Source organism: Lagenorhynchus albirostris, chromosome 1 (assembly GCF_949774975.1).
Source record: "Lagenorhynchus albirostris chromosome 1, mLagAlb1.1, whole genome shotgun sequence".
NCBI lineage: Eukaryota > Metazoa > Chordata > Mammalia > Artiodactyla > Delphinidae > Lagenorhynchus > Lagenorhynchus albirostris.
Genome location: NC_083095.1, coordinates 85,530,216 through 85,555,586, shown reverse-complemented (window position 1 = coordinate 85,555,586; position 25,371 = coordinate 85,530,216). Strand labels below are relative to the sequence as shown.

Genomic DNA, 25,371 nt, shown 5'->3' with positions numbered 1-25,371 from the left:
AAAACTGTAACCTAGGACACCAAAAGTGATGGCTGATTATTTCTCCCAATCTCAATTTAGATGTATCCATTTCACCTGAAAAAGAGACAGCTAGGAGGTAAGTCTTTTTATGTTACTATGTGGCAATGAGGTTGTAATAATGAGGATAACTAAATCTTCAAATTTACAGAAAATCAGATAAAGAAAACTAAGGGCAAAAGGTCTTCAATCGACCCAGAATTTAGTGGAGGCAGTGTGGAGAAACATATACCCAAGTAAATTGAAGTCTACTTCCCCTACTTCAAATATTGTCAATTGTGTCCGTGAGTCAGGGTCTCTTCACCAATAAAATGTGTGTAATAACCTGCCAGTAGGTAGAAAGAACCTGCCTGTCAACTTTCTGAACATTTGTCCCCAGCATCGACGTCCATAGGGCTGGAATGAGTAAACGTTCCCGGAGACTAAGGAGCCTCCGGAGGCTCTTTTATTACCAGTTCAGATTTGCCCGGAAGCCGACGCCACCTGGCCAGAGTGCGCTGGTGGTTTCGAGAAACACCCTCTTCCCCTCCCAGTCCTCCAGAGGGCTCCGTCATCAATAATTCATTAAGAACCTCCTCTCCATTGGTTGGCCCCTCCACCCGCGCTGGTAGCAGCCCAATGAGGAAGGACTTGAGAGAGCCCTTCTGAATAGTGAACGAGCTCCCGTGACGTAGATACTGGGGATTGGCTGAGACGGTGCGAGGCGGGGCCAGCTCGGGCGGTGGCTAGGGCGGCCTGGGCAGCTCAGTGCGAGCTGGGGAGGGTCGAGTCCGGAGTGAGGACAGTTCGCTGGACCTGCACTGAGAGGGCGAGCGAGGGGTGCGGACGGGCGGACCGGCGGCAGGATGTTTAGCTGGTTGGGGCGGCAGGCGGGCGGGCGCGAACGAGCGGGCGGCGCGGACGCGGTGCAGACGGTGACGGGCGGCCTGCGCTCGCTCTACCTGCGCAAGGTGCTGCCGCTGGAGGAGGCGTACCGCTTCCACGAGTTCCACTCGCCCGCGCTGGAGGACGCCGACTTTGAGAACAAGCCCATGATCCTGCTGGTGGGCCAGTACAGCACGGGCAAGACCACGTTCATCAGGTAACCCTCCCCGCCCGCTCCTCACCCCTGCCTGCGAACCTGTCCCCACCACCTAGGTGGAGGCGGTCCTCCCCACGTGTGTGCTCGTTGTCACCAGCCTCCCGCCTCCCTCGGGCTTCCTGCAGCTCACACTTCCCCTTGGAGGATCCCCGTCTTCGCTGCTTCCTCCTTCAGTATCGGCGTGACCTCAGGTTCCCCGTCCGAGCGCGGTGCCCGGGTGTCCGAAGCCCCAAGCGGGGCGCGGCCGACAAAGTAGGGGCTGGCTCTCCCTACGCAGCCAGGAGAGTCCTCGAAACCGCCCCCCGCCCCTGTCTGCGTACTCCGAGCCCTCCTTCTTTGCTTTTGGAAAGGCACTCCTCTGGCTGGCATTATCTTGTCACCCTAGCCTGGGAACCCGGGGAAGGGAGGGAAAGCGAGGTTATAATAAGCACCTTCTTGATGAGCTAGTGAGGGCTACGGCTGGAAATGGGGACGGAGGTGTGGGGTAACAGAATGTGTTATTGAGTCAAAGTTGGAAAGTTAAGCCCCTAGCACAGTGCCCCGCGAATAACTATTTGTTGGATGAATGAAAGAAAGGAAGAAAGAAAGAACGAACGGCAACAGTAGAGGGTATTGCCCACTCCCCCTTCCCTTGCGGTCCTTGCACGCCGCCTCCACCACAGAGTTCGGGGGACAGGGTAGAGAGGCCGCCTTCATTCAGCTCTTGCACAGCCTCCCTTTACCGTGCGTTAGGAAGTTAGCTGTGTGTAGCCGCCGCACCAGCGGATGCCCAGTGGAACTAAGGGGGAGTGTCATATTACTATTCGTTAGTTTCCATTTCTTAGGTGGATCAGTCCCTCCTCCCTCACCCTTGACAGCTGAAAATATTGTCATGCTCGCTGTGTCTCCAAAAGCAAACAGTTACTGTGCATGCCTTGACATTCAAATCGTATAGCTCCTTCCTAGTGATTTTTGATGGGAAATCATTTACATTGTAACAGATAGCTTTTTGAAGAGGCTATTTTACTTTTAAAGCAGCTGGCATATTAAGACTCACTTTCTTTGGTTAGGAGACTTGTTTTCCTGGGTTAAACTGTGTCAGTTGAAACAAAGTAATCATTTAAGGTTTTGATCCAGGGTTTTGGAAATTGTAACAGTCTCTTCATCATTGATGTTCAACAGGTGTTCAGAAAACTGCATTGGTATTTGGATACATGCCATTTCTATTAAGTAGTGACCTCTTTTTCTCCCTTCCAGTGACCTAAATAGTTCCCACAAATAGAGTAGTTGTCACTACAGAAAATATAGGCCTGCAGATACACTATGAATGAATTCAGTAAAACAAATATACTATATTGAAATATAGTTCTAGGCAGTAAATTGAATGTGAAGGAAGATGGAAGAAAATAATTTTAAATTGCTCTATTTGGTGCTTATTAGTAAGCTGAAAACAGTATTAAATATGTCACCTAAGACACTCAAAATGAACGATAGAAATATTACAGTAACTGATATCTTGAAAGATGAGGCACAATACATTTAAGGTCTCAGTAATACTAACCAGTTTTTAAGTATGTGGGACAATGAAGTATTATGACCAAGTGGTACAAGAGTGGTAGGTGGACTTTTTTTTTGAAATATACAAATAAAGGATAAGAAGGTAAGCATTGTTATAATAGTCTCAGACATTAGCGGTGGCATGTTCACAGCACCCTGAGTAGTTCCTCCCATCTGTCCTTGCCATGAGAGCTTTATTGTGTGATTAGGGAGCCATGGTTGATACTATGTCAACCCGGATGTGATGAGGCACTCTCTCTGCTCCCACAGCCTGGATAGTAAGCAAGCCAAAGGCAAGAGAACAAACCCACAGGAACATGAATCGATCTTTTTTTCAGTTTACTGTTTTTCTGTTTCATCATTTGGGGGGAGATTTGTGGAATAGCTAAGCATAGTTCAAAGATTGATTTTGAGGTCTGGCAACTCCATCCAAATGAACTACTTCTCAGGAGGCACTGGAGCCCCATGTGCAACACCAGGGTGAGGGAGGAGTCACCTTATCAGGAAGTCACTTGCTCTTGAGACCTTCCCTAACGACAAAGTGACTTTATTGTTAGGCAGCAGGCACAAAAGTGGACCTGTGAGGTAGACAGGGTAGAAGAAAATCAGGGTAGACAGGAAGGTTGGTGAGCACCGGAGACAGGAGTTTGGTTTCAGAGTGGAGCTAGGAGGAAAAGATGTAGCTTCTGGGAGGAAAGCCCCAAACAAAAGGGCAGCTGCCCTCTAGAATCCTGCACTGGAACTGGGGGCCAGAGGTGTTGGCCCAGGGTGCTGACAGTCCTGGAACATGCCTGCATCCGTGGCTGTCTTTTCTCAGTGCCTGGGTGGTTTGCTTCTAGCCAGTGAGCACTGGAAGCTCATACTTGACTATGGGGTGCACCTATCTGCATAGTCAGAGATTCTTATCTACCTGGCTTCCTGCATATCCCAAGAGGTCACTGGTAACACAGAACCTTCACTGATATGGAGGGAAACTTCTCTCCTTGTAAAGCCAATCAGCAAGACCTTTGATGTACATTCCACACCCTTGATGAAACCTTACTCTTGCTTCCTTTTGTCCCATAACTGAGATGAACTAAGAGCCCCACTGAAACATGGTGAGCCAGGACATTGACCAAGAGTGAAGAAATTAAGTGTGTGCTGTGTTCTAATGAAGAGGTCTCCTAAATGGGGCGGATGGAGAACCTGAGTGTCAAGAAGTTGTGCTCATTCCTGCATGGAAGATCACCATGAAGGACTCAAGTGTGAGGAGGAGGATGGATAGAAGGAGAGTCTTGGTGGACTCTCCTCACATGGGTCACAAAGCTGGCCCAGAACTTCAGGAGATGTTTGTCAAAGTCTTTTGGAGGTAGAAACAAACAGCCTATTGTCTCGTTGACAGTTTTATTTCTCAGAAGACAGAGGATGCAATGGGAGGAACTGTTGGTGCTCTGCCTCTGACCAGCAGGAAAGAACTGACCAGAGAAGGAGAAGAGATGGGCACGGGGGAAGTGGCCATGTCATGGTAGACTCTTTAACAGCCAAGGAAGGCTGGATATTGGGTTCAGCCAGGCTTATGTCCAAAACCTGAGGAAAACAGATTTCAGAGATTCCCCCAGAAAGTCCCTGGGCCCAGGTGCTATGAAGGAAGACATTTCCACTGAGAGGATGTGAGGTTCACCAAAAATCCATTCAAACCACACAACTGCAACTTCTGGTTTTGTTGTGTTTTTTTTGCGGTACGCAGGCCTCTCACTGTTGTGGCCTCTCCCGTTGCGGAGCACAGCCTCCGGACACGCAGGCTCAGCGGCCATGGCTCACGGGCCCAGCCGCTCCGCGGTATGTGGGATCCTCCCGGACTGGGGCACGAACCCGTGTCCCCTGCATCTGCAGGCGGACTCTCAACCACTGTGCCACCAGGGAAGCCCACAACTTCTGATTTTTAAGAGCTCCACTTTCTCTCTTCCTCCTACACCCTGTCCTGTTCTCTCAAAAAATTTATCCTAATAAAGAAAAAAAAAAGGAAGTCACTCAGGAAGCTATATAGGCTTTTAAAGGGTAGAGACCAAGGAAATTAGGCAAGAAAAAGAAACAGAAGGCATGTAGATTGGAAAGGAAGAAGAAAAACCATCTCTATTCACAGAGGACATGATCTTGTATATAGAAAAATCCTAAAGATTTAGGAAAAGCCTTAAAAAAACTCTTAAAACTAACAAGTTCAGCAAGATGTCAGGATATAAGATTAATATACAGAATCAATTATATTTCTATACACTAGCAATGAACAATCTGAAAATGAAATTAAGAAAATTCCATTTATAATAGCACCTTAAAAAATAAAATACTTAGGAATAAATTTAACAAAAGTCATGTAAAACTTATGCACTGAAAACGATAAAACTTTGTTGAAAGAAATTAAAGAAAGCCTTAAAAAAAAAAAGAAAGACATTCCATGTTCATGGATTGGGAAACTTAATATTTTTAGAATGGCAGTAGTACTCAAAGTGACCTGCAGATTCACGGCAATCCCTAGCAAAATCCCAGTTGCCTTCTTTACAGAAATTGACAAGCTGATCCTAAAATTCACATGGAAGTGTAAGGGATCCAGAAAAGCCAAAACAATCTTGAAAAAAAATTGCATTTCTCATACTTCTGATTTCAAAACTTACCACAAAGCTACAGTAAACAAGACAGTGTGATACTAGCTAAAGATAAACATCTAGATCAACTGAATAGAATTGAGAGTCCAGAAATAAACCCATACATCTATGATAAATTTGTTTTTACAAGGGTTCCAAGACAATTCAATGGGGGAAAATATTCTTTTTAACAAATGATGGTGGGACAACTGGATATCCACACTGCAAAAAAGAATAAGGAAGTGACTTCTAATGGGTACAGCGTTTCTTTTTGGGTGATAAAAATGTTCTGAAATTAGATAGTGGTATTAGTTTCACAACTCTGTGAGTATACTAAAAACTACAGAATTGTGCCTTTTAAAAATGTGAATTTTATGGCGTATGAATTATATCTCGATAAAAAATATAAAACAATTCAGTCTTTCAGTATTAAGCATCCTGTGATTTATTTACTTTCTATAAATTCTGCAGTTAGTGCTAGTCAGGTAATTTCTGCATTTGTGTACAATAATTTAAAATAAAAATGGATGCCAGAAAGAAAACAAATGAAAAAAAAAGTGGGAATAAGCTGAAATAACACAAGGACAGAAGGAACTAAGGAGCAGACCCGAGAAAAAAGGAGTACAAATAGCCATTGCACCATCCCTACGCTTGTTCCCTTGTATGGTCTTGTCTGTGTATAAATGTACATTCTTCATAACACTTAAGCTAGTAAAATCAAGGTATGATGTTTTCCTATAAAATGCTTGAAAAAGTAATTATGCTTTAAAACTTTAAATATTAAATATAGCATTAATAGGGGAAAAGGGAGCAGGGGTTCTACACACAAGGGTGAAAACAAGGTTTATGGACAGTACAAAGCACTAAGAAGCTGGAGTGAGTGGGCTGAGAGGGCAAAAATGCCTCAGACAATAAAAAAGCCTTTTTAGGTATGATTAGAACAAGAAAAAGAATCAGGAAGTGATAGGCTCACTGCTTGGAACTCTTGCTATAACATTAACAGAAAGCAGAACTACTCAGCTATTATTTGGCTTCCTCCTTTTCTCTCAAAGAAAATGCTCCAGGGATGGTAAAGGGAGCCCAGCCATGTTTGAGAGGGACTCAAACCCAGACTGCGAGGAGCTCTCCAGGGCCTGGCACAGGCAAGACCGAGTAAATACCCGGTTGGATAGATAGATGGGAGGCCCTTATAGGACGAACTTGCAGTTGTGCTCTAAGGACTGTGTTTGGTGATTTGTAAGAAATTATGAAGAATATGCAAAGTATCAGAAAATTGGAAGCAGACAAATGTCCCAGTTTTCAAAAATGGGGGGAAATAGATTTTGTTTAAGGACAAAGCTCTGCTCCATTCCTTTGATAGGCTCTAGACTCGGTTATTAAAGAGAAGTGAAGGCACTCACTAGGAGGCAGTCTGGTTGGTGGTCCAGTGGTTAAGACTTCACCTTCCAATGCAGGGGGTGCGGGTTCGATCCCTGGTCAGGGAGCTGAGATCCCACATGCCTTGGGGCCAAAAAAACAAAACATAAAACAGAAGTAATATTGTAACAAATTCAGTAAAGACTTCAAAACTAAATGGTCCACATCAAAAATAATCTTAAAAAGTTCCTTTAGGGAAACACTGTGGGTCCAATTGAGTGGTTCTCACCCCCATTCAAGTGCTGGACCCCTGAAAATCATAGTAGTGTGTGTCAAGTACCATACCTTTTACAGATCTCGCCGAGATACTGAAATATTTAATTTTCACCAAACAATAGACTTTATTTACAATATACAGTATAAGATCATACCTACACAGCCTAGTGTTTCTTTACTCAAATACTATTGATTTCAGGAATGGGTCCAGCTATCACAGACTATGGAGAAGAATCAAACTGTGAGGGCTCTGGGTGACAAGAGCTGTGACACTAAAGCACAGTTTGGGATGGGAGCATAGGAGGGACCCTTCCTGCAGGTTTGGTTGTTGGAAAAGGCCTCCCTGAGGATACAACCTAAAAGCTGAACCCTACGGAATGAGCCAGAATTCGCTGCCCCAAGGAGATGGGGAAGGGAAAGTGAGAAAGTGTCAATGATGAGGCCCAGGTTTGGGTAACCGGGTAGGTGGTTGAGCTATCCACTGAGATGGGGACACAAGAGGAGGAAGAGTAGGGGCATACTTACGAGTTTAGATTTAAGCCTGTGCGTAAGTGGACACCCAGGTGTAGAGTCCGTGAGGGGTCAGACATATGGGTCTGGAATGAGAGGAAGAGGAGCTTGTGGAGACGCTGGGGGAAGTGTCACCAGGTAGGTGGAGTAATGCCAGGGGAGGAAGATGGTTCAGAGCCATCTTAGGGCTGTTTTGCTTGCAAGTGACAGCAATTCAACTAAAAAAATCTTAAGTAAAAAGGTATACCTTAGCCCATAGAATGTACATCACCAAGAGTGAACCCTAATGTAAACTGTGGACTCTTGGTGATAATGCTGTGTCAGGGTGGGTTCATCAGTTGTGATAAGCGCACCACTCTATTGGGGGATGTTGATGATGGGGGAGGCGATGCATATGTCTAGGCAGGGGGTGTGTGGGAAACCTCTGTATTGTCCACTCAATTTTGCTGTGAACGTAAAACCGCTCTAAAAAATAAAATCTGTTAAAAAAAAAAAAAGGTATACCTTTTCTCACAAAACTGTTTGAACCAGGCTATGCTGGCTTCAGGCCTGGCCTAGGACCCCACGTGGTGCCATCAGGACTCGCTGTCTCAGCTCTGCTGGCTTCCTTCTCAGGCAGTTCCTCGTGGGGTGGGCAGACCCTCTCTAATTCCAGACTCACATTCTGCCGGCTCAGCAACCCCAGTAGGAAAAAAGAGAACCCCTTTCCCCATAGTTTCACGGAAAGTCTCAGGTTTGAGTTTTATTGGCTCAACTTTGGCCGTCTGCCCATCCTTGCACCAGTCTCTCGAGCCAGGGGAATGAAGTACCCGTGCCTGGAGTGGGGTGGTCAGCCCCCAAACCTCACAGACTAAGGGTGGGGAGAGGCAGCTTCTCAGGGCACGGCTATCAGATAGGGGAAATGGATGCTAGACAGGTGAAACAGAAGACGACCCCTACAAAAGCCAGGGAACGAGGGCTGGGTGGTCAGCAGCATCAGCTGCCTTGGGGAAACGGAGCCAGTGGATTAGCCACCAGGAGCCAGGGTGACCTTGGTAAGAGTCAGTAGGTGGTGGTGATGGAAGCCAGGTGGCAGAGGGTTGAGGAATGAGTGGGAGGTGAAGCGTCAAATATAGAAAACTCTCAGCAGCTGGGCACTGAAGGCGAGGAATCGTGCCCTGGTCACAGGCATTCTGGAGGTTTGGTTGATGAGCATGGCCTCAGCAGAGTTAGAAGTTGATGGAAGGGGCCCGTGGAGGGGGAGAGGCTGGCATTTCAGAAGCCCAAGAGGAGGCAGGACTTGGAGCAAGGATTCGGGGGGGGGGCGGTACCGGCCAGGTTGAGTGTGGCATTGGCAGCATCAGTCAGCTCGGCGAGATGCCGTAGGTTGGCCTCTCATCCACTCATTACATCGTCTACCTGACAAAGGGCAGCGGTACCCGAGGATTAGGAGAAGTGACATCTAGAAGCTTACTTCTAAAAGGCATTCAATGTATTTTTCAAAACCTTGGAAAATTGTGAACTAGAGAGCTGTGGTTCCTGGATCTGTCTGTGGGTCAGGATCACCAGGACACCTTCGGAAACAGATTCCAGGGCTTCATCCCAGACCTTATGAATTGGAATCTCTGTGGATGAGACTGAGAAATCTGTTTTTTGTTTTTATAAACTATATCTCAAGGTGATTCTTAGGCAGCCTCCCCCAGGAAACATTAGAGAGCCGTTGCTACACGAATATTCAGTTGATGGAATCATGACACTAGAACCATCAAGCCTGAAGAGAGAGGCTCACTGTGGTGGACCTTCCATGGCATATGGTCCAAGCTCCATCTGTTCACATTTTTAGCAGCTGATGTAGAGGAAGACATAGAAGTCATGATTATAAAACTGGGGATTATGCAATAAATGCAGTTTAATAAACAGCCTTTTTCACTTAATACGATATGATGCATTTTTTCTGGTGTCATTAAGTAATCTTCAAAAATAATGTTTGCATCATATTCTATCATAAAGCTTGGAACGTTGTTTTTAATATTTTTCCCAGTTTTTAATTGAAATATAGTTGATTTACAATGTGTTAATTTCTTTTTTTTTGATTTTGATATGTTTTAATTTCAATCCCAATATTCAAATTGGAAAATCCAGTGAGTTTTTTTTCTTTTAATATTTATTTATTTATGGCTGTGTTGGGTCTTTTTGTAATGTCTGAAACAGTTATATTAACATATTTCCATACAAATAACCCAAAGAAAGTTTAGTATTAGTTGTTTTTTTGGTTTCTTTGTTTTTTTATACTGCAGGTTCTTATTAGTCATCAATTTTATACACATCAGTGTATACATGTCAATCCCAATCACCCAATTCAGCACACCACCCACCGCGGTTTTCCCCCCTTGGTGTCCATACGTTTGTTCTCTACATCTGTGTCTCAACTTCTGCCCTGCAAACCGGTTCATCTGTACCATTTTTCTAGGTTCCACATACATGCGTTAATATACGATATTTGTTTTTCTCTTTCTGACTTACTTCACTCTCTCTGACAGTCTCTAGACCCATCCATGTCTCAACAAATGACTCAATTTCGTTCCTTTTTATGGCTGAGTAATATTCCATTGTATATATGTACCACATCTTCTTTATCCATTCGTCTGTCGATGGGCATTTAGGTTGCTTCCGTGATCTGGCTATTGTAAATAGTGCTGCAATGAACATTGGGGTGCATGTGTCTTTTTGAATTATGGTCTTCTCTGGGTATATGCCCAGTAGTGGGATTGCTGGGTCATATGGTAATTCTATTTTTAGTTTTTTAAGGAACTTCCATACTGTTCTCCATAGTGGCTGCATCAATTTACATTCCCACCAACAGTGCAAGAGGGTTCCCTTTTCTCCACACCCTCTCCAGCATTTGTTGTTTGTAGATTTTCTGATGATGCCCATTCTAACTGCTGTGAGGTGATACCTCATTGTAGTTTTGATTTGCATTTCTCTAGTTATTAGTGATGTTGTTGAGCATCTTTTCATGTGCTTCTTGGCCATCTGTATGTCTTCTTTGGAGAAATGTCTGTTTAGGTCTTCTGCCCATTTTTGGATTGGGTTGTTTGTTTCATTAATATTGAGCTGCATTAGCTGTTTATATATTTTGGAGATTAATCCTTTGTCTGTTGATTCGTCTGCAAATATTTTCTCCCATTCTGAGGGTTGTCTTTTTGTCTTGTTTATGGTTTCCTTTGCTGTGCAAAAGCTTTGAAGTTTCATTAGGTCCCATTTGTTTATTTTTGTTTTTATTTTCATTACTCTAGGAGGTGGATCTTGCTGTGATTTATGTCAAAGAGTATTCTTCCTATGTTTTCCTCTAAGAGTTTTATAGTGTCTGGTCTTACATTTAGGTCTCTAATCCATTTTGACTTTATTTTTGTGTATGGTGTTAGGAAGTGTTCTAACTTCATTCTTTTACATGTAGCTGTCCAGTTTTCCCAGCACCACTTATTGAAGAGACTGTCTTTTCTCCATTGTATATCTTTGTCTCCTTTGTCATAGATTAGTTGAACATAGGTGCATGGGTTTACCTCTGGGCTTTCTATATTGTTCCATTGTCTATGTTTCTGTTTTTGTGCCAGTACCATATTGTCTTGATTACTGTAGCTTTGTGGTATAGTCTGAAGTCAGGGAGTCTGATTCCTCCAGCTCCGTTTTTTTACTTCAAGACTGCTTTGGCTATTCGGGGTCTTTTGTGTCTCCATACAAATTTTAAGATTATTTGTTCCAGTTCCGTAAAAAATGCCATTGGTAATTTGATAGGGATTGCATTGAATCTGTAGATTGCTTTTGGGTAGTATAGTCATTTTCACAATATTGATTCTTCCAATCCAAGAACGTGGTATATCTCTCCATCTGTTGGTATCATCTTTAATTTCTTTCATCAGTGTCTTATAGTTTTCTGCATACAGGTCTTTTGTCTCCCTAGGTAGGTTTATTCCTAGGTATTTTATTCTTTCTGTTGCAATGGTAAATGAGAATGTTTCCATAATTTCTCTTTCAGATTTTTCATCATTAGTGTATAGGAATGCAAGAGATTTCTGTGCATTAATTTTGTATCCTGCAACTTAACCAAATTCATTGATTAGCTCTAGTAGTTTTCTGGTGGCATTTTTAGGATTCTCTATGTAATAGTATCATGTCATCTGCAAGGAGTGACAGTTTTACTTTTTCATTTCCAATTTGTATTCCTTTTCTTTCTTTTTCTTCTCTGCCGTGGCTAGGACTTCCAAAACTATGTTGAATAATAGTGGTGAGAGTGGATATCCTTGTCTTGTTCCTGATCTTAGAGGAAATGCTTTCAGTTTTTCACCATTGAGAATGATGTTTGCTGTGGGTTTGTTGTATATGGCCTTTATTATGTTGAGGTAGGTTCCCTCTATGCCCACTTTCTGGAGAGTTTTTATCATAAATGGGTGTTGAATTTTGTCATAAGCTTTTTCTGCATCTATTGAGATGATCATATGGTTTTTATTCTTGAGTTTGTTAATATGGTGTATCACATTGATTGATTTGCATATATTGAAGAATCCTTGCATCCCTGGGATAAATCCCACTTGATGATGGTGTATGATCCTATTAATGTGTTGTTGGATTCTGTTTGCTGGTATTTTGTTGAGGATTTTTGCATCTATATTCATCAGTGATATTGGTCTGTAATTTTCTTTTTTTGTAGTATCTTTGTCTGTTTTGGTATCAGGGTGATGGTGGCCTCATAGAATGAGTTTGGGAGTGTTCCTTCCTCTGCAATTTTTGGAAGAGTTTGAGAAGAGTGGGTGTTAGCTCTCCTCTAAATGTTTGATAGAATTCACCTGTGAAGCCATCTGGTCCTGGACTTTTGTTTGTTGGAAGATTTTTAATCACAGTTTCAATTTCATTACTTGTGAATGGTCTGTTCATATTTTCTGTGTCTTCTGGGTTCAATATTGGAAAGTTATACCTTTCTAAGAATTTGCCCATTTCTTCCACGTTGTCCATTTTATTGGCATAGAGTTGCTTGTAGTAGTCTCTTAGGATGCTTTGTATTTCTGTGGTGTCTGTTGTAACTTCTCCTTTTTCATTTCTAATTTTATTGATTTGAGTCCTCTCCCTATTTTTCTTGATGAGTCTGGCTAATGGTTTATCAATTTTGTTTATCTTCTCAAAGAACCAGCTTTTAGTTTTATTGATCTTTGCTATTGTTTTCTTTGTTTCTATTTCATTTATTTCTGCTCTGATCTTTATGATTTCTTTCCTTCTGCTAACTTTGGGTTTTGTTTGTTCTTCTTTCTCTGGTTCCTTTAGGTGTAATGTTAGATGGTTTACTTGAGATTTTTCTTGTTTCTTGAGGTAGGCTTGTATAGCTGTAAACTTCCCTCTTAGAACTGCTTTTGCTGTATCCCATAGGTTTTGGATCATCGTGTTTTCATTGTCATTTGTCTCTAGGTAGTTTTTGATTTCCTCTTTGATTTCTTCAGTGATGTCTTGGTTATTTAGTAACGTATTGTTTAGCCTCCATGTGTTTGTGTTTTTTCCCCTGTAATTCATGTCTAATCTCATAGCGTTATGGTCAGAACATATGCTTGATATGATTTCAATTTTCTCAAATTTACTGAGGCTTGAGTTGTGACCCAAGATGTGATCTATCCTGGAGAATGTTCTGTGAGCCCTTGAGAAGAAAGGGTAATCTGCTGTTTTTTGATGGAACGTCCTATAAATATCAAATCTATCTGGTCTATTGTGTCATTTAAAGCTTCTGTTTCCTTATTTATTTTCATTTTGGATGATCTGTCCATTGGTGTAAGTGATGATCTGTCCACAGGTGTTAAAGTCCCCCACTATTATTGTGTTACTGTCAATTTCCTCTTTTGTAGCTGTTAGCAGTTGCCTTATGTATTGAGGAGCTCCTATGTTGGGTGCATATATATTTATAATTGTTATATCTTCTTCTTGGATTGATCCCTTGATCATTATGGAGTGTCCTTTCTTGTCTCTTGTAACATTCTTTATTTTAAAGTCTTTTTTATCTGATATGAGTATAGCTGCTCAAGCTTTCTTTTGATTTCCATTTGCATGGAATATCTTTTTCCATCCCTCACTTTCAGTCTGTATGTGTCCCTAGGTCTGAAGTGGGTCTCTTGTAGACAGCATATATATGGGTGTTGTTTTTGTATCCACTCAGCAAGCCTGTGTCTTTTGCTTGGAGCATTTAATCCATTCACGTTTAAGGTAATTATCAATATGTATGTTCCTATGACCATTTTCTTAATTGTTTTGGGTTTGTTTTTGTAGGTCCTTTTCTTCTCTTATGTTTTCCACTTAGAGAAGTTCTTTTAGCATTTGTTGTAGAGCTGGTTTGGTGGTGCTGAATTCTCTTAGCTTTTGCTTGTCTGTAACGCTTTTGATTTCTCCATCGAATCTGAATGAGATTCTTACCGGGTAGAGTAGTCTTGGTTGTAGCTTCTTCCCTTTCATCACTTTAAGTATATCATGCCACTCCCTTTTGGCTTGTAGAGCTTCTGCTGAGAAATCAGCTGTTAACCTTATGGGAGTTCCCTTGTATGTTATTTGTTGTTTTTCCCTTGTTGCTTTCAATAATTTTTCTTTGTCTTTAATTTTTGCCAATTTGATTACTATGTGTCTCGGCGTGTTTCTCCTTGGGTTTATCCTGTATGGGACTCGCTGTGCTTCCTGGACTTCGGTGGCTATTTCCTTTCCCATGTTATGGAAGTTTTTGACTATAATCTCTTCAAATATTTTCTCAGGTTCTTTCTCTCTGTCTTCTCCTTCTGGGACCCCTATAATGCGAATGTTGTTGCGTTTATTGTTGTTCCAGAGGTATCTTAGGCTGTCTTCATTTCTTTTCATTCTTTGTTCTTTATTCTGTTCCGCAGCAGTGAGTTCCACCATTGTGTCTTCCAGGTCACTTATCTGTTCTTCTGCCTCAGTTATTCTGCTATTGATTCCTTCTAATGTAGTTTTCATTTCCGTTACAATGTGTTAATTTCTGCTGTACAGCAAAGTGATTCAGTTAATCATATATATACATTCTTTTTTATATTCTTTTCCATTATAGTTTATTGTAGGATACTGAATATAGTTCTCTGTGCTGTACAGTAGGACCGTGTTTTTTATCCATGCCACATATAATACCTTACATCTGCTAACCCCAACCTCCCACTCCATCCCTTCCCCAACCCCCTCCCCCTTGGCAGCCACAAGTCCATTCTCTATGTCTGTGAGTCTCTTTCTGTTTCAAAGATAGGTTCATTTGTGTCATATTTTAGATTCCACATATAAGTGATATCATATGGTATCTGCCTTTCTCTGACTTCACTTAGTATGATAATCTCTAGCTGCATCCATGTTGCTGCAAATAGCATTATTTGATTTTGGCTGAGTAGTATTCCATTGTATATATGTACCACATCTTCTTTATCCATTCATCTGTCGATGGACATTTAGGTTGTTTCGTGTCTTGGCTATTGTGAATAGTGGTGCTGTGAACATGGGGGTGCATGTATCTTTTTGGATTAAAGTCTTGTCTGGGAATATGCCCAGGAGAGGGATTGCTGGATCATATGGTAATCCTATTTTTAGTTTTCTGAGGAACCAGCATACTGTTTTCCACAGTGGCTGTACCAACTTACATTCCCATGAACAGTGTAGAAGTGTTCCCTTTTCTCAGCATCCTGTCCATCATTTGTTATTTGTAGAGTTTTTAGTGATGGCTGTTCTGACTGGTGTGAGGTGGTACCTCATGTAGTTTTGACTTGCATTTCTCTAATAATTAGTGATGTTGAGAATCTTTTCATGTGCCTACTGGCCATTTGTATTTCTTCTTTGGAGAAATGTCTATTTAGGTGTTGCCCATTTTTCAATTGGGTTGTTTGTTTTTTGTTGTTGAGTCGTATGAGCTCTTTGTATATTTTGGAAATTAAGCCTTTGTCGGTTGCATCACTTGGAAATATTTTCTCCCATTCCGTAGCTTGTCTTTTTGGTTTTTTATGGTTACCTTTGTTGTGCAAAAGCTTATAAATTTGATTAGGTCCCATTTGTTTATTTTTGTTTTTATTTCTATGGCCTTGGGAGACTGACACAAGAAAACACTGGTACAATTTATGTCAGAGAATTGTTGCCTATGCTCTCTTCTAGGAGTTTTATGGTGTCATGTCTTATGTTTAAGTCTTTAAGTCATTTTGAGTTTATTTTTGTATTTGGTGAGAGGGTGTGTTCTAACTTCATCAGATTTACATGCGGCTATCCAACTTTACCAACAGCACTTGCTGAAGAGACTGTCTTTTTCCCGTTTTATATTCTTGCCTCCTTTGTCAAAGATTAATTGACTGTAGGTGTTTGGGTTTATTTCTGGGCTCTCTATTCTGTTTCATTGACCCCTAAGTCTGTTTTTGTTCTAATACCATGCTGTTTTGATTACTGTAGCTTTGTAGTATTGTCTGAAGTCTAGGAGGGTTATGACTGCTGCTTTGTTCTTTTTCTTCAAGATTGCTTTTGGCAATTCAAGATTGCTTTGATTTTATGGTTCCATATAAATTTTAGGATTTGTTCTAGTTCTGTGAAAAATGTCATGGGTAATTTGATAGGGATCACATTAAATCTGCATGGGTAGTATGTCATTTTAACAATATTTGTTCTTCCAATCCAAGAGCATTGTATATCTTTCCATTTCTTTGAATCATCTTCAGTTTCCTTTATTAATGTTTTATAGTTCTCAGCAGATGTCTTTCACCTCCTTGGTCCAGTTTATTCCTAAGTATTTTATTTTGGGGGGCACGATTTTGAAAGGTTTTTTTGTTTTTTTACATTCCCTTTCTGATATTTCATTACTATTGTAAAGAAATACAACTGATTTCTGTAGGAACATTGTTTTTAATTTTATGCTGTTATGCCTAATATTGCAATGAATACTCTTGGCTATAAATCTTAGTATATCTAGCTTTTTTCTTAGAATAGCTGTCTGAGCATGAATTACTGCATCAGAAGTTATGAATATTTTTCAAGTTTATATATACTCATTTTTATACTAATTAATTTAATTAATTTATTTATTTTTGGCTGCATTGGGTCTTGGTTGCAGCACACAGGCTTTCTCTAGTTGCAGCGAGCAGGGCCTTCTTTTCGTTGCAGTGCAAGGGCTTCTCATTGTGGTGGCTTCTCTTGTTGTGGAGCATGGGCTCTAGGCACGCAGGCTTCAGTAGTTGTGCACAAGCTCAGTAGCTGTGGCTTGCGGGCTCTAGAGTGCAGGCTCAGTTGTTGTGGCACATGGGCTTAGGTGCTCTGCAGCATGTGGGATCTTCCCAGACCAGGGCTTGAATCCGTGACCCCTGCATTGGCAGGCGGTTTCTTAACTACTGTGCCACCAGGGAAGTCCCTATATATACTCTTGACAAATGTACTTTGTGTGTGTGTGTGTGTGTGTGTGTGTGTGTGTGTGTGTGTGTGTGTGTGTGTATGCTGTATATATTAAATATATATACACACACACACACACAAAGGAGTGTACGTGTGTGTATATATATTCCTATTCAGAAAAGTTATTTCAAATTAGACTCCCATTAGGGAGTCTAATATAAGGATTATTATTTCATTAAACCATTGATAAAACTAAGTATTACTATTAAAAACAAATAAATATGATAGGAAAAAGTTTCTTTTTTTTTTATCTAGTGAAGCTGAACTCATAAAATATATAGCCAACATCTATATTTTTTTGTGAATTGTATATGAACTTGGACCAATTTTCATTTGGAGTATTAGTCTTTATCTTGCAGATATTTAAATATTTTACTCAATAATGGCTGTCAGTCCTTTGTCATAGTTATTATAAGTTTTTTTTCCAGTTTGAGGTTTGCTTTTTTAATTTTTATGATAATTTTTGACGTGCAGAAATATGTAACATTTGTGGTCAAATCTAGCATTTTTTTCCTCCATAGAAGATGTCTTTTATCTCTCTTATGCCTAGAAAATCCTTGTTTATCCTAAGATTTAGAAAATATTCACCTGTATTTTCTTTTTTTAAATAGATTTTTAAAAATATTTAACTCTTTAATCCACTTGGAAGTAAAATCTGTTTTGAAAGGATTCTTGTTTTGGTTTTTTATTTTTTAACCTTGTTTATGGAATAATCCTATATATTCTTTTCCATTTTGGTTTATCCCAGGAGATTGGTTATAGTTCCCTGTGCTATACAGTAGGACCTTGGTGTTTATCCATTCTAAATGTAATAGTTTGCATCTACCAATCCCAAACTCCCAGTCCATCTCTCTCCCCCCACCCGACCACCCCCTTGGCAACCGCAAGTCTGATCTCTGTCTGTAGGTCTATTTCTGTTTTGTAGATAAGTTCATTTGTGCCATATTTTAGATTCCATATATAAGTGATATCATATGGTATTTGTCTTTCTCTTTCTGACATACTTCACTTAGTATAATAATGTCTAGTTGCATCCATGTTGTTGCAAATGGCATTATTTCATTCTTTTTATGGCTTAGTAGTATTCCATTATATATATGTACCATATCTTCTTTATCCATTCATCTGTCAATGGACATTTAGGTTGTTTCCATGTTTTGGCTATTGTGAATAGTGGTGCTATTAACATAGGGGTGCATGTATCTTTTTGAATTATGATTTTGTTCAGGAATATGCCCAGGAGTAGGATTGCTAGGTTATATGGTAATTCTACTTTTAGTTTTTTGAGTAACTGCCATACTGTTTTCCATAGTGGCTGTACCAACTACGTTCCCACCAACAGTATAGGAGGGTTCCCTTTTCTCCATACCCTCTCCAGCTTTTGTTATTTGTAGACTTTTTAATGATGACCATTCTGACTGGTGTGAGGTGATACCTTATCATAGTTTTAATTTGCATTTCTTTAATAATTAGTGATGTTGAGCATCTTTTCATGTGCCTATTGGCCATCTGTATGTTTTCTTTGGAGAAATGTCTGTTAAGGTCTTCTGCCTATCTTTCAGTTGGGTTGGGTGTTTTTTTGTTGTTGAGTTGTATGAGCTGTTTGTGTATTTTGGAGATTAAGCCCTTGTCAGTCACATCATTTGCAAATGTTTTCTCCCATTCCTAGGTTGTCTTTTTGTTTTCATTTTTGTTTTAATGATTTCCTTTGTTGTGCAGAAGCTTGTAAGTTTGATTAGGTCCCATTTGTTTACTTTTGTTTTTATTTCTATTGCCTTGGGAGACTGATCTAAGAAAACATTGGTACAATTTATGTCAGAGAATGTTTTGCCTATGCTCTCTTCTAGGAGTTTTATGGTGTCATGTCTTATGTTTAAGTCTATAAGCCATTTTGAGTTTATTTTTGTGCATGCTGTGAGGTTGTGTTCTAACTTCGCAGATTTACAAGCAGCTGTCCAACTTTCCCAGCAACACTTGCTGAAGAGACTTTTTCCCGTTTTATATTCTTGCCTCCTTTTTTGAAGATTAATTGACTGTAGGTGTGTAGGTTTATTTCTGGGCTCTCTATTCTGTTCCATTGATCCGTATGTCTATTTTTGTACCAATACTGCACTGTTTTGTTTATTGTAGCTTTGTAGTATTGTCTAAAGTCTGGGAGAGTTATGCCTCCTGCTTTGTTTTCTCCCCCCCCTCAGGATTGCTTTGGCAATATGGTTTATATGGTTCCATATAAATTTTTTGATTATTCTAGTTTTGTGAAAAATGTCATGGGTAATTTGATAAGGATTGCATTAAATCTGTAGATTCCTTTGGGTAGCATAGCCATTTTAACAATATTCTTCCAATCCAAGAGCATGGTATATCTTTCCATTTCTTTGAATCCTCTTTAATTTCCTTTATTAATGTTTTATAGTTCTCAGCATATAAGTCTTTCACCTCCTTGGTCAGGTTTATTCCTAGGTATTTTGTGTGTGTGTGTGTGTGTGTGTGTGTGTGTGTGTGTGTGTGTGTGTGAGATTTTAAAAGGTATTGTTTTTTTACATTCCCTTTCTGATATTTCATTGTTAGTGTAAAGAAATGCAGTCAATTTCTGAATGTTAATCTTGTATATCCTGCTACTTGGCTAAATTCATTTATTAGATCTAGTAGTTTTTGGGTGGAGTCCTTAGGGTTTTCTATATACAGTATCATGTCATCTGCATATAGTGACAATTTCACCTCTTCCCTTCCAATTCGGATACCTTTTATTTCTTTTTCTTGTCTAACTGTTGTGGCTAGGACTTCCAATACTATGTCAAATAGAAGTGGTGAGGGTGGGCATCCTTGTCTTGTTTCAGATTTTAGTGGGAAGACTTTCGGCTTTTCACCATTGAGTATTATATTGGCTGTGGGTTTGTCATAAATGGCTTTTATTATGTGAGATGTGTTCCCTCTTTACCCACTTTGGTGAGAGTTTTTATCATGAATCGATGTTGAGTTTTTTCAAATGCTTTTTCTGCATCTATTGAGATGATCATGTGGTTTTTGACTTTTATTTATGTGGTGTATCACATTGATTGATTTGTGTATGTTGAGCCATCCTTGTGAACTTGGGATGAATCCCACCTTGGTTGTGGTGTATGACCTTTTTTATGTGTTGTTGGATTTGTTTTGCTAATATTTTGTTGAGAATTTTTGCATCTATATTCATCAAAGATATTGGCATGTAATTTTCTTTTTTGGTGTTATCTTTGCTGGTTTTGGTATCACGGTGATGGTGGCTTCATAGAATGTCTTTGAGAGTGTTCCCTCATCTTCAGTCTTTTGGAAGAGTTTGAAAATAATCAATATAAGTTCTTTGTGTGTTTGGTAGAATTCATTCATGAAGCCATCTGGTCTTGGACTATTTTTTTAAATATAAATTTATTTATTTATTTTTGGCTGTGTTGGGTCTTCGTTGCTACACACAGGCTTTCTCTAGTTGTGGTGAGTGGGGGCTACTCTTCATTGCAGTGCGCAGGCTTCTTATTGTGGTGGCTTCTCTTGTTGTGGAGCATGGGCTCTAGGCACATGGGCTTCAGTAGTTGTGGCACGTGGGCTCTAGAGCACAGGCCCAGTAGTTGTGGCGCATAGGCTTAGTTGCTCTGCGGCATGTGGGATCTTCCTGGACCAGGGCTTGAACCCATGTCCCATGTATTGGCAGGCGGATCATTAACCTCTGCACCACCAGGGAAGTCCCTGGTCTTGGACTTTTGTTTGTAGGGAGTTTTTTTTTAATTACAGATTCGATTTTACTTTTAGTGATCAGTCTATTCAAATCATCTATTTCTTCTTGATTCCCTTTTGATGGACTGTGTATTTCTAGAAAGTTGTCCATTTCTTCTAGGCTGTCAAATTTGTTGGCATATAATTGTGCATGGTATTCTCTTATGGTGTTTTGTATTTCTCCGGTATCAGTTAAGATTTCTCCTTTTTCATTTCTTATTTTGTTTATTTGGGTTCTCTCTCTTTTCTTGGTGAGCCTGGCCAGAGGTTTATTGATTTTGTTTACCCTTTCAAAGAACCAGCTCTTGGTTTATTGGCTTTTTCTGTTGTTTTTTAAATCTCAATTTTATTTATTTCTTCCGTGATTTTTATTATTTCCTTCCTTCTGCTGACTTTAGGTTTTGTTTGTTCTTCTTTTTCTAATTCTTTTAGGTGGTAGTTTAGGTTGTTTATTTGAGATTTTTCTCATTTTGTGAGGCAGGCCTGTGTCACTATGAACTTCCCTCTAAGAACTGCTTTTGCAGTATCCCATAGATTTTGTATGGCTGTGTTTTCATTGTCATTTGTCTCAAGGTATTTTTTTAATTTCCTTTTTGATTTCTTCGTTGACCCATTGTTTTTTTAGTAACATGTTGTTCAGTCTCCATGTAGTCGTTTTTTTTCTCATTTCTTTTCCCATGGTTGATTCCTAGTTTCAGGTCATTGTGGTCAGAGAAGATGCTTGAAATAATTTCTGTACTCTTAAATTCATTGAGGTTAGTTTTGTTCCTTAGTATGTGGTCAGTCCTAGAGAATGTTCCATGTGCACTTGAAAAGAATGTGTATTCTGTTTTTTTGGGACGTAATGTGCTGTAAATATCAATTAAGTCTAACTGTTCTATTGTATCATTTAGGATCTCTGTTGCCTTATTGATTTTCTTCTAGACGATCTGTCCATTGATGTGAGTGAGGTGTTAAAGTTTCCTACTATTACTGTATTCCCATCAATTTATGTCTGTTAGTATTTGTTTTATGTATTTGGGTGCTCCTATATTACGTGCATATATGTTGATGAGTATAAAATCCTCTTGTATTGATCTTTTTATCATTACATAGTGCCCTTCTTTATAGCCTTTGTTTTAAAGTCTTTGTTTTCTGATATGAGTATTGCAACTCCTGTTTTCTTGTCATTTCTGTTTGCATGAAATATCTTTTTCCATCCCCTCACTTTCAATCTATGTGTGCCCTTTGCCCTAGGGTGGGTCTCTTACAGGCAGCATATTGTAGGCTCTTGTTTTTTTAATCCAGTCTGCCATTTTATGTCTTTTGATTGGAGCATTCAGTCCATTGAATCCCCTCACTTTCAATCTATGTGTGCCCTTTGCCCTAGGGTGGGTCTCTTATAGGCAGTATATTGTAGGCTCTTGTTTTTTTAATCCAGTCTGCCATTTTATGTCTTTTGATTGGTGCATTCAGTCCATTGACATTTAAGGTAATTATTGATGCACACATATTGCCGTTTGAAACCTTGTTTTCCAGTTGATTGTTTCTTCTTTGTTCCTTTCTTTTTGTGGTTTAGTTCCTTTTATTTTATGGTTGTGTTCTCTTCTTTTTGGTTTTTGTGAATCTATTGTGTGTTTTTAATTTGTAGTTGCCCTGTTTTTCAAGTATGTTAACCCCTTCCTCTATCTGCTTGCTTTAGACTGATAGTCATATGGGCTCAAACACATGCTTAAAAAAAAAAAAATCTGCATTTTCTTACTCTCCTTCCCCACATTTTATGATTTTGATGTCCTTTTTTACATCTTCATGTTTATCCTTTTGATGTTGTTTGTGTTTATCATCGCTTTCACAAATAGGTTTTTTTTTTCTTTCTTTTTGATCTGTATACTGGCTAATTTAAGTGATTTACTTTCCAGTTGTGATTTCCTCCTTCCTATATCTTCCTGCTCCTTTTCTATTTAGAGAAGACCTTTCAATATTTCTTTTAGGATAGGTTTAGTATTGCTGTATCCTTTTAGTTTTTGCTTGTCTGAGAAATTCTTTATTTCTCCTTCTATTTTAAATGCTAATCTTGCTGGGTGGAGTATTCTAGGTCACATGTTTTTCCCTTTCAAGACTTCGAATATATTTTGCCCCTCCCTTCTGGCCTGCAGTGTTTCTGTAGAGAAATCAGCTGATAGCCATATGGGTGTTCCCTTGTAATTAACTCTTTGTTTTTCTCTTGCTGCCATTAGAATCCTCTCTTTATCTTTAATTTTTGCCATTTTTGTTATAATATGTCTTAGTGTAGGTCTGTTTGGGTTCATCTTGTTTGGGACCCTCTGTGCTTCCTATATCTGGATATCTGTTTCCTTCTTTAGATTTGGGAAGTTTTCAGCCATAATTTCTTCAAATACATTTTCGATCCCCTTTTCTCTTTCTTCTCCTTCTGGAATCCCTATTATGCATAGACTGACCCACTTTATATTAGCCCATAGGTCTCTTGTATTGCTTTCATTTTTTTTTCTTTTTTTTTTTTTAATTCTGCTTTTTGTCTGCTGTTTTGATTGGGTAGTTTCCATTATTCTATCTTCCAGATCACTTGTCCTTTCTTCTGCATTGTTCATTCTGCTATTCAATGCCTTTAGCTCAGCTTTCATCTCAGCAAATTAATTTTCTAATTTTTCTTGGCTCCTCCTTTTACTTTCTAGTTCCTTTTTACAGTAATCTGCATTTTTGTCGATAGCCTTTCTTAATTCCTTCAGTATTTTCATTGCTTCCTTTTTGAACTCGGTGTCTATTAGACTGAAAAGGTCTGTTTCATTGTTTGTTCCTTCAGGGGAATTCTCTTGGTCTTTTAACTGGGTGTGGTTCCTCTGCTTCTTCATTTTGCTTTTATTTCTCTTACTCTGTGAGTTTAGGAGAAACAATTATTTACCGTAGTCTTGGAGGGCTATTTATATGAATAGCTTGTGGGGGGTTAATATATTTTTGCGCGAGGGCTGTTTTTGATTTGGATGCTTGCTGTCTCTTTCCTCAGCATGTGCTGGCCATTTCCCCTTGATAGCAGGTATGCAGGTGCGGGGCCTGCCCACGGAAGTATGCTGCTTTTGATTCCTGTAAACTTCCTCTCCCTTTGTTCTCCTTTCCTTCCTTTCCCTTTCTTCCACCCTCCTTCCAGAGCAGCATGGAAGGTGGAGAGGAGCAGCTCCAGATGATGGCATAGGTTAGACAGCACTGTGCCTTCAGTGTATCCCAGCCTGAAGTAGCTTAAATTCCACTCATAGCTGGAAAAATAGAGGTATGAAAGGCTTTACCCAGCAAGTTCCAAATACTTGGTCCAACAGGCCATTCCAGTTTTTCTTGGTGCACTCCCTTAGAGCAGTTACAAGGATGATGTTATCTGAACAGACAGTCCTGGTGATAATATGTCAATGATTTAACTAAGGGAAAACAAAAATGAAAAGAAAAGTTAGGTTTCACACTTAAGGAAGACATAGAGTTTTAAAATGGAAGTGAAGCTTGGCCTGACTTAGTTTTTCAATAACTCAAAGAAGATTAAATATTTAAAGTAATCTTGTAATAACTTTTAATGGAATATAATATGTAAAAATACTAGATCACTGTGCTGCACACCTGAAACTAATATAATGTTGTAAATCACTATAATTCAATAAAAATAAATAAATAAGCTAAAAACTTTTTAAAGTAGATGCTTCCTCAGAGATATTTATCTCAGCATTATTTATTTATTTGAAGTATAGTTGATGTAGAATGTTGTGTTAGTTTCTAGTGTACAGCAAAGTGATTCATATATATATATATATAAACTCTTTTCCAGATTCTTTTCCATTATGGGTTAATACAAGATATCGACTGTAGTTCCCTGTGCTGTACTGTAGGTCCTTATCTATTTTATATATAGTACTGTGTATCTGTTAATCCCAGGCTCCCAATTTACCCTCCCCCCTGCCCTTTCCCCTTTGGTAACCATAAGTTTGTTTTCTATCAGCATTATTTTTAATAGCAAGAAACGGGAAGCTATTTCAATGCCCAACAGAAAGGAAATGGCAGGCTAAACTGATGCATACTCACCTCAGAATAGTATGCAGCCATTAAAACTTGTGTTTTCAAATAATTTTTAATAGTGTGAGGAAAAACTAATGGTGAAAAGTCTAGATGCAAAATTGTTTAAATGCTTTGATCCCAATTTTATAAAGAAAAATTATACCTGCAGAAAATGACTGGATGGAAGCATATCAAAATGTTCAAATTAGTCATTGTCCTGTATTAATGTGGTCCTGTGCAAGCTGCTTAACTTGTCATAAGCGCAGTTTTCTCTTCTATAAGCTAGGGATAAAAATACCTGCTCCAGCAACAGGGAGGGTGAAAGGATAAAGCCTATGTGTGAAATGCCTTATAAACTGTTGTTTGTAAGATTATTACCATTATTATTAGTATTTCATCATAATCTGTTGTTTGGTGGTGTCTACAAGCAGTGGTGGTAGTGGTGGTGGTGGTGGTACTCATTGCTAGGAAATAATGATATATTCTGGACCATTTTTATAAGACTTGTGATAATAAATGTTTGATTCTTCTGGCATTTCCATTTCTTGGTATTAAACATGAGGATAAACAAAAGAAACTGCTTTAAAAACATCATTTCTAGATTTAGGACAAATCAGAGTTGAAAGACTAACACTTTCTTTTCAGTCCCTTTCCTAGTGAAATGGTGGGTCAGGTATTATCAATCAAAAATACATTGTGTAAAACCTTCCAACACATTATAAATTGAAATGTATTTAAATTCATAGCCCTGGATTTAAAAATCAGGAAATAAAACTGTTT

At 39.4% G+C, this 25,371-nt stretch overlaps 1 protein-coding gene across 1 annotated transcript in view; it reads left to right on the top strand.

Annotated features, from left to right (window-relative positions):
* Window positions 1–746: 746 nt before the first annotated feature.
* EHD4 (EH domain containing 4) overlaps window positions 747–25,371 on the top strand; it is an 89,185-nt gene continuing 64,560 nt past the window's right edge. The window contains exon 1 of the mRNA XM_060147997.1: window positions 747–1,099. Coding sequence (XP_060003980.1) covers window positions 864–1,099 — 236 coding nt within the window. The 5' untranslated portion in view covers window positions 747–863. The remainder of the gene's footprint in view (window positions 1,100–25,371) is intronic.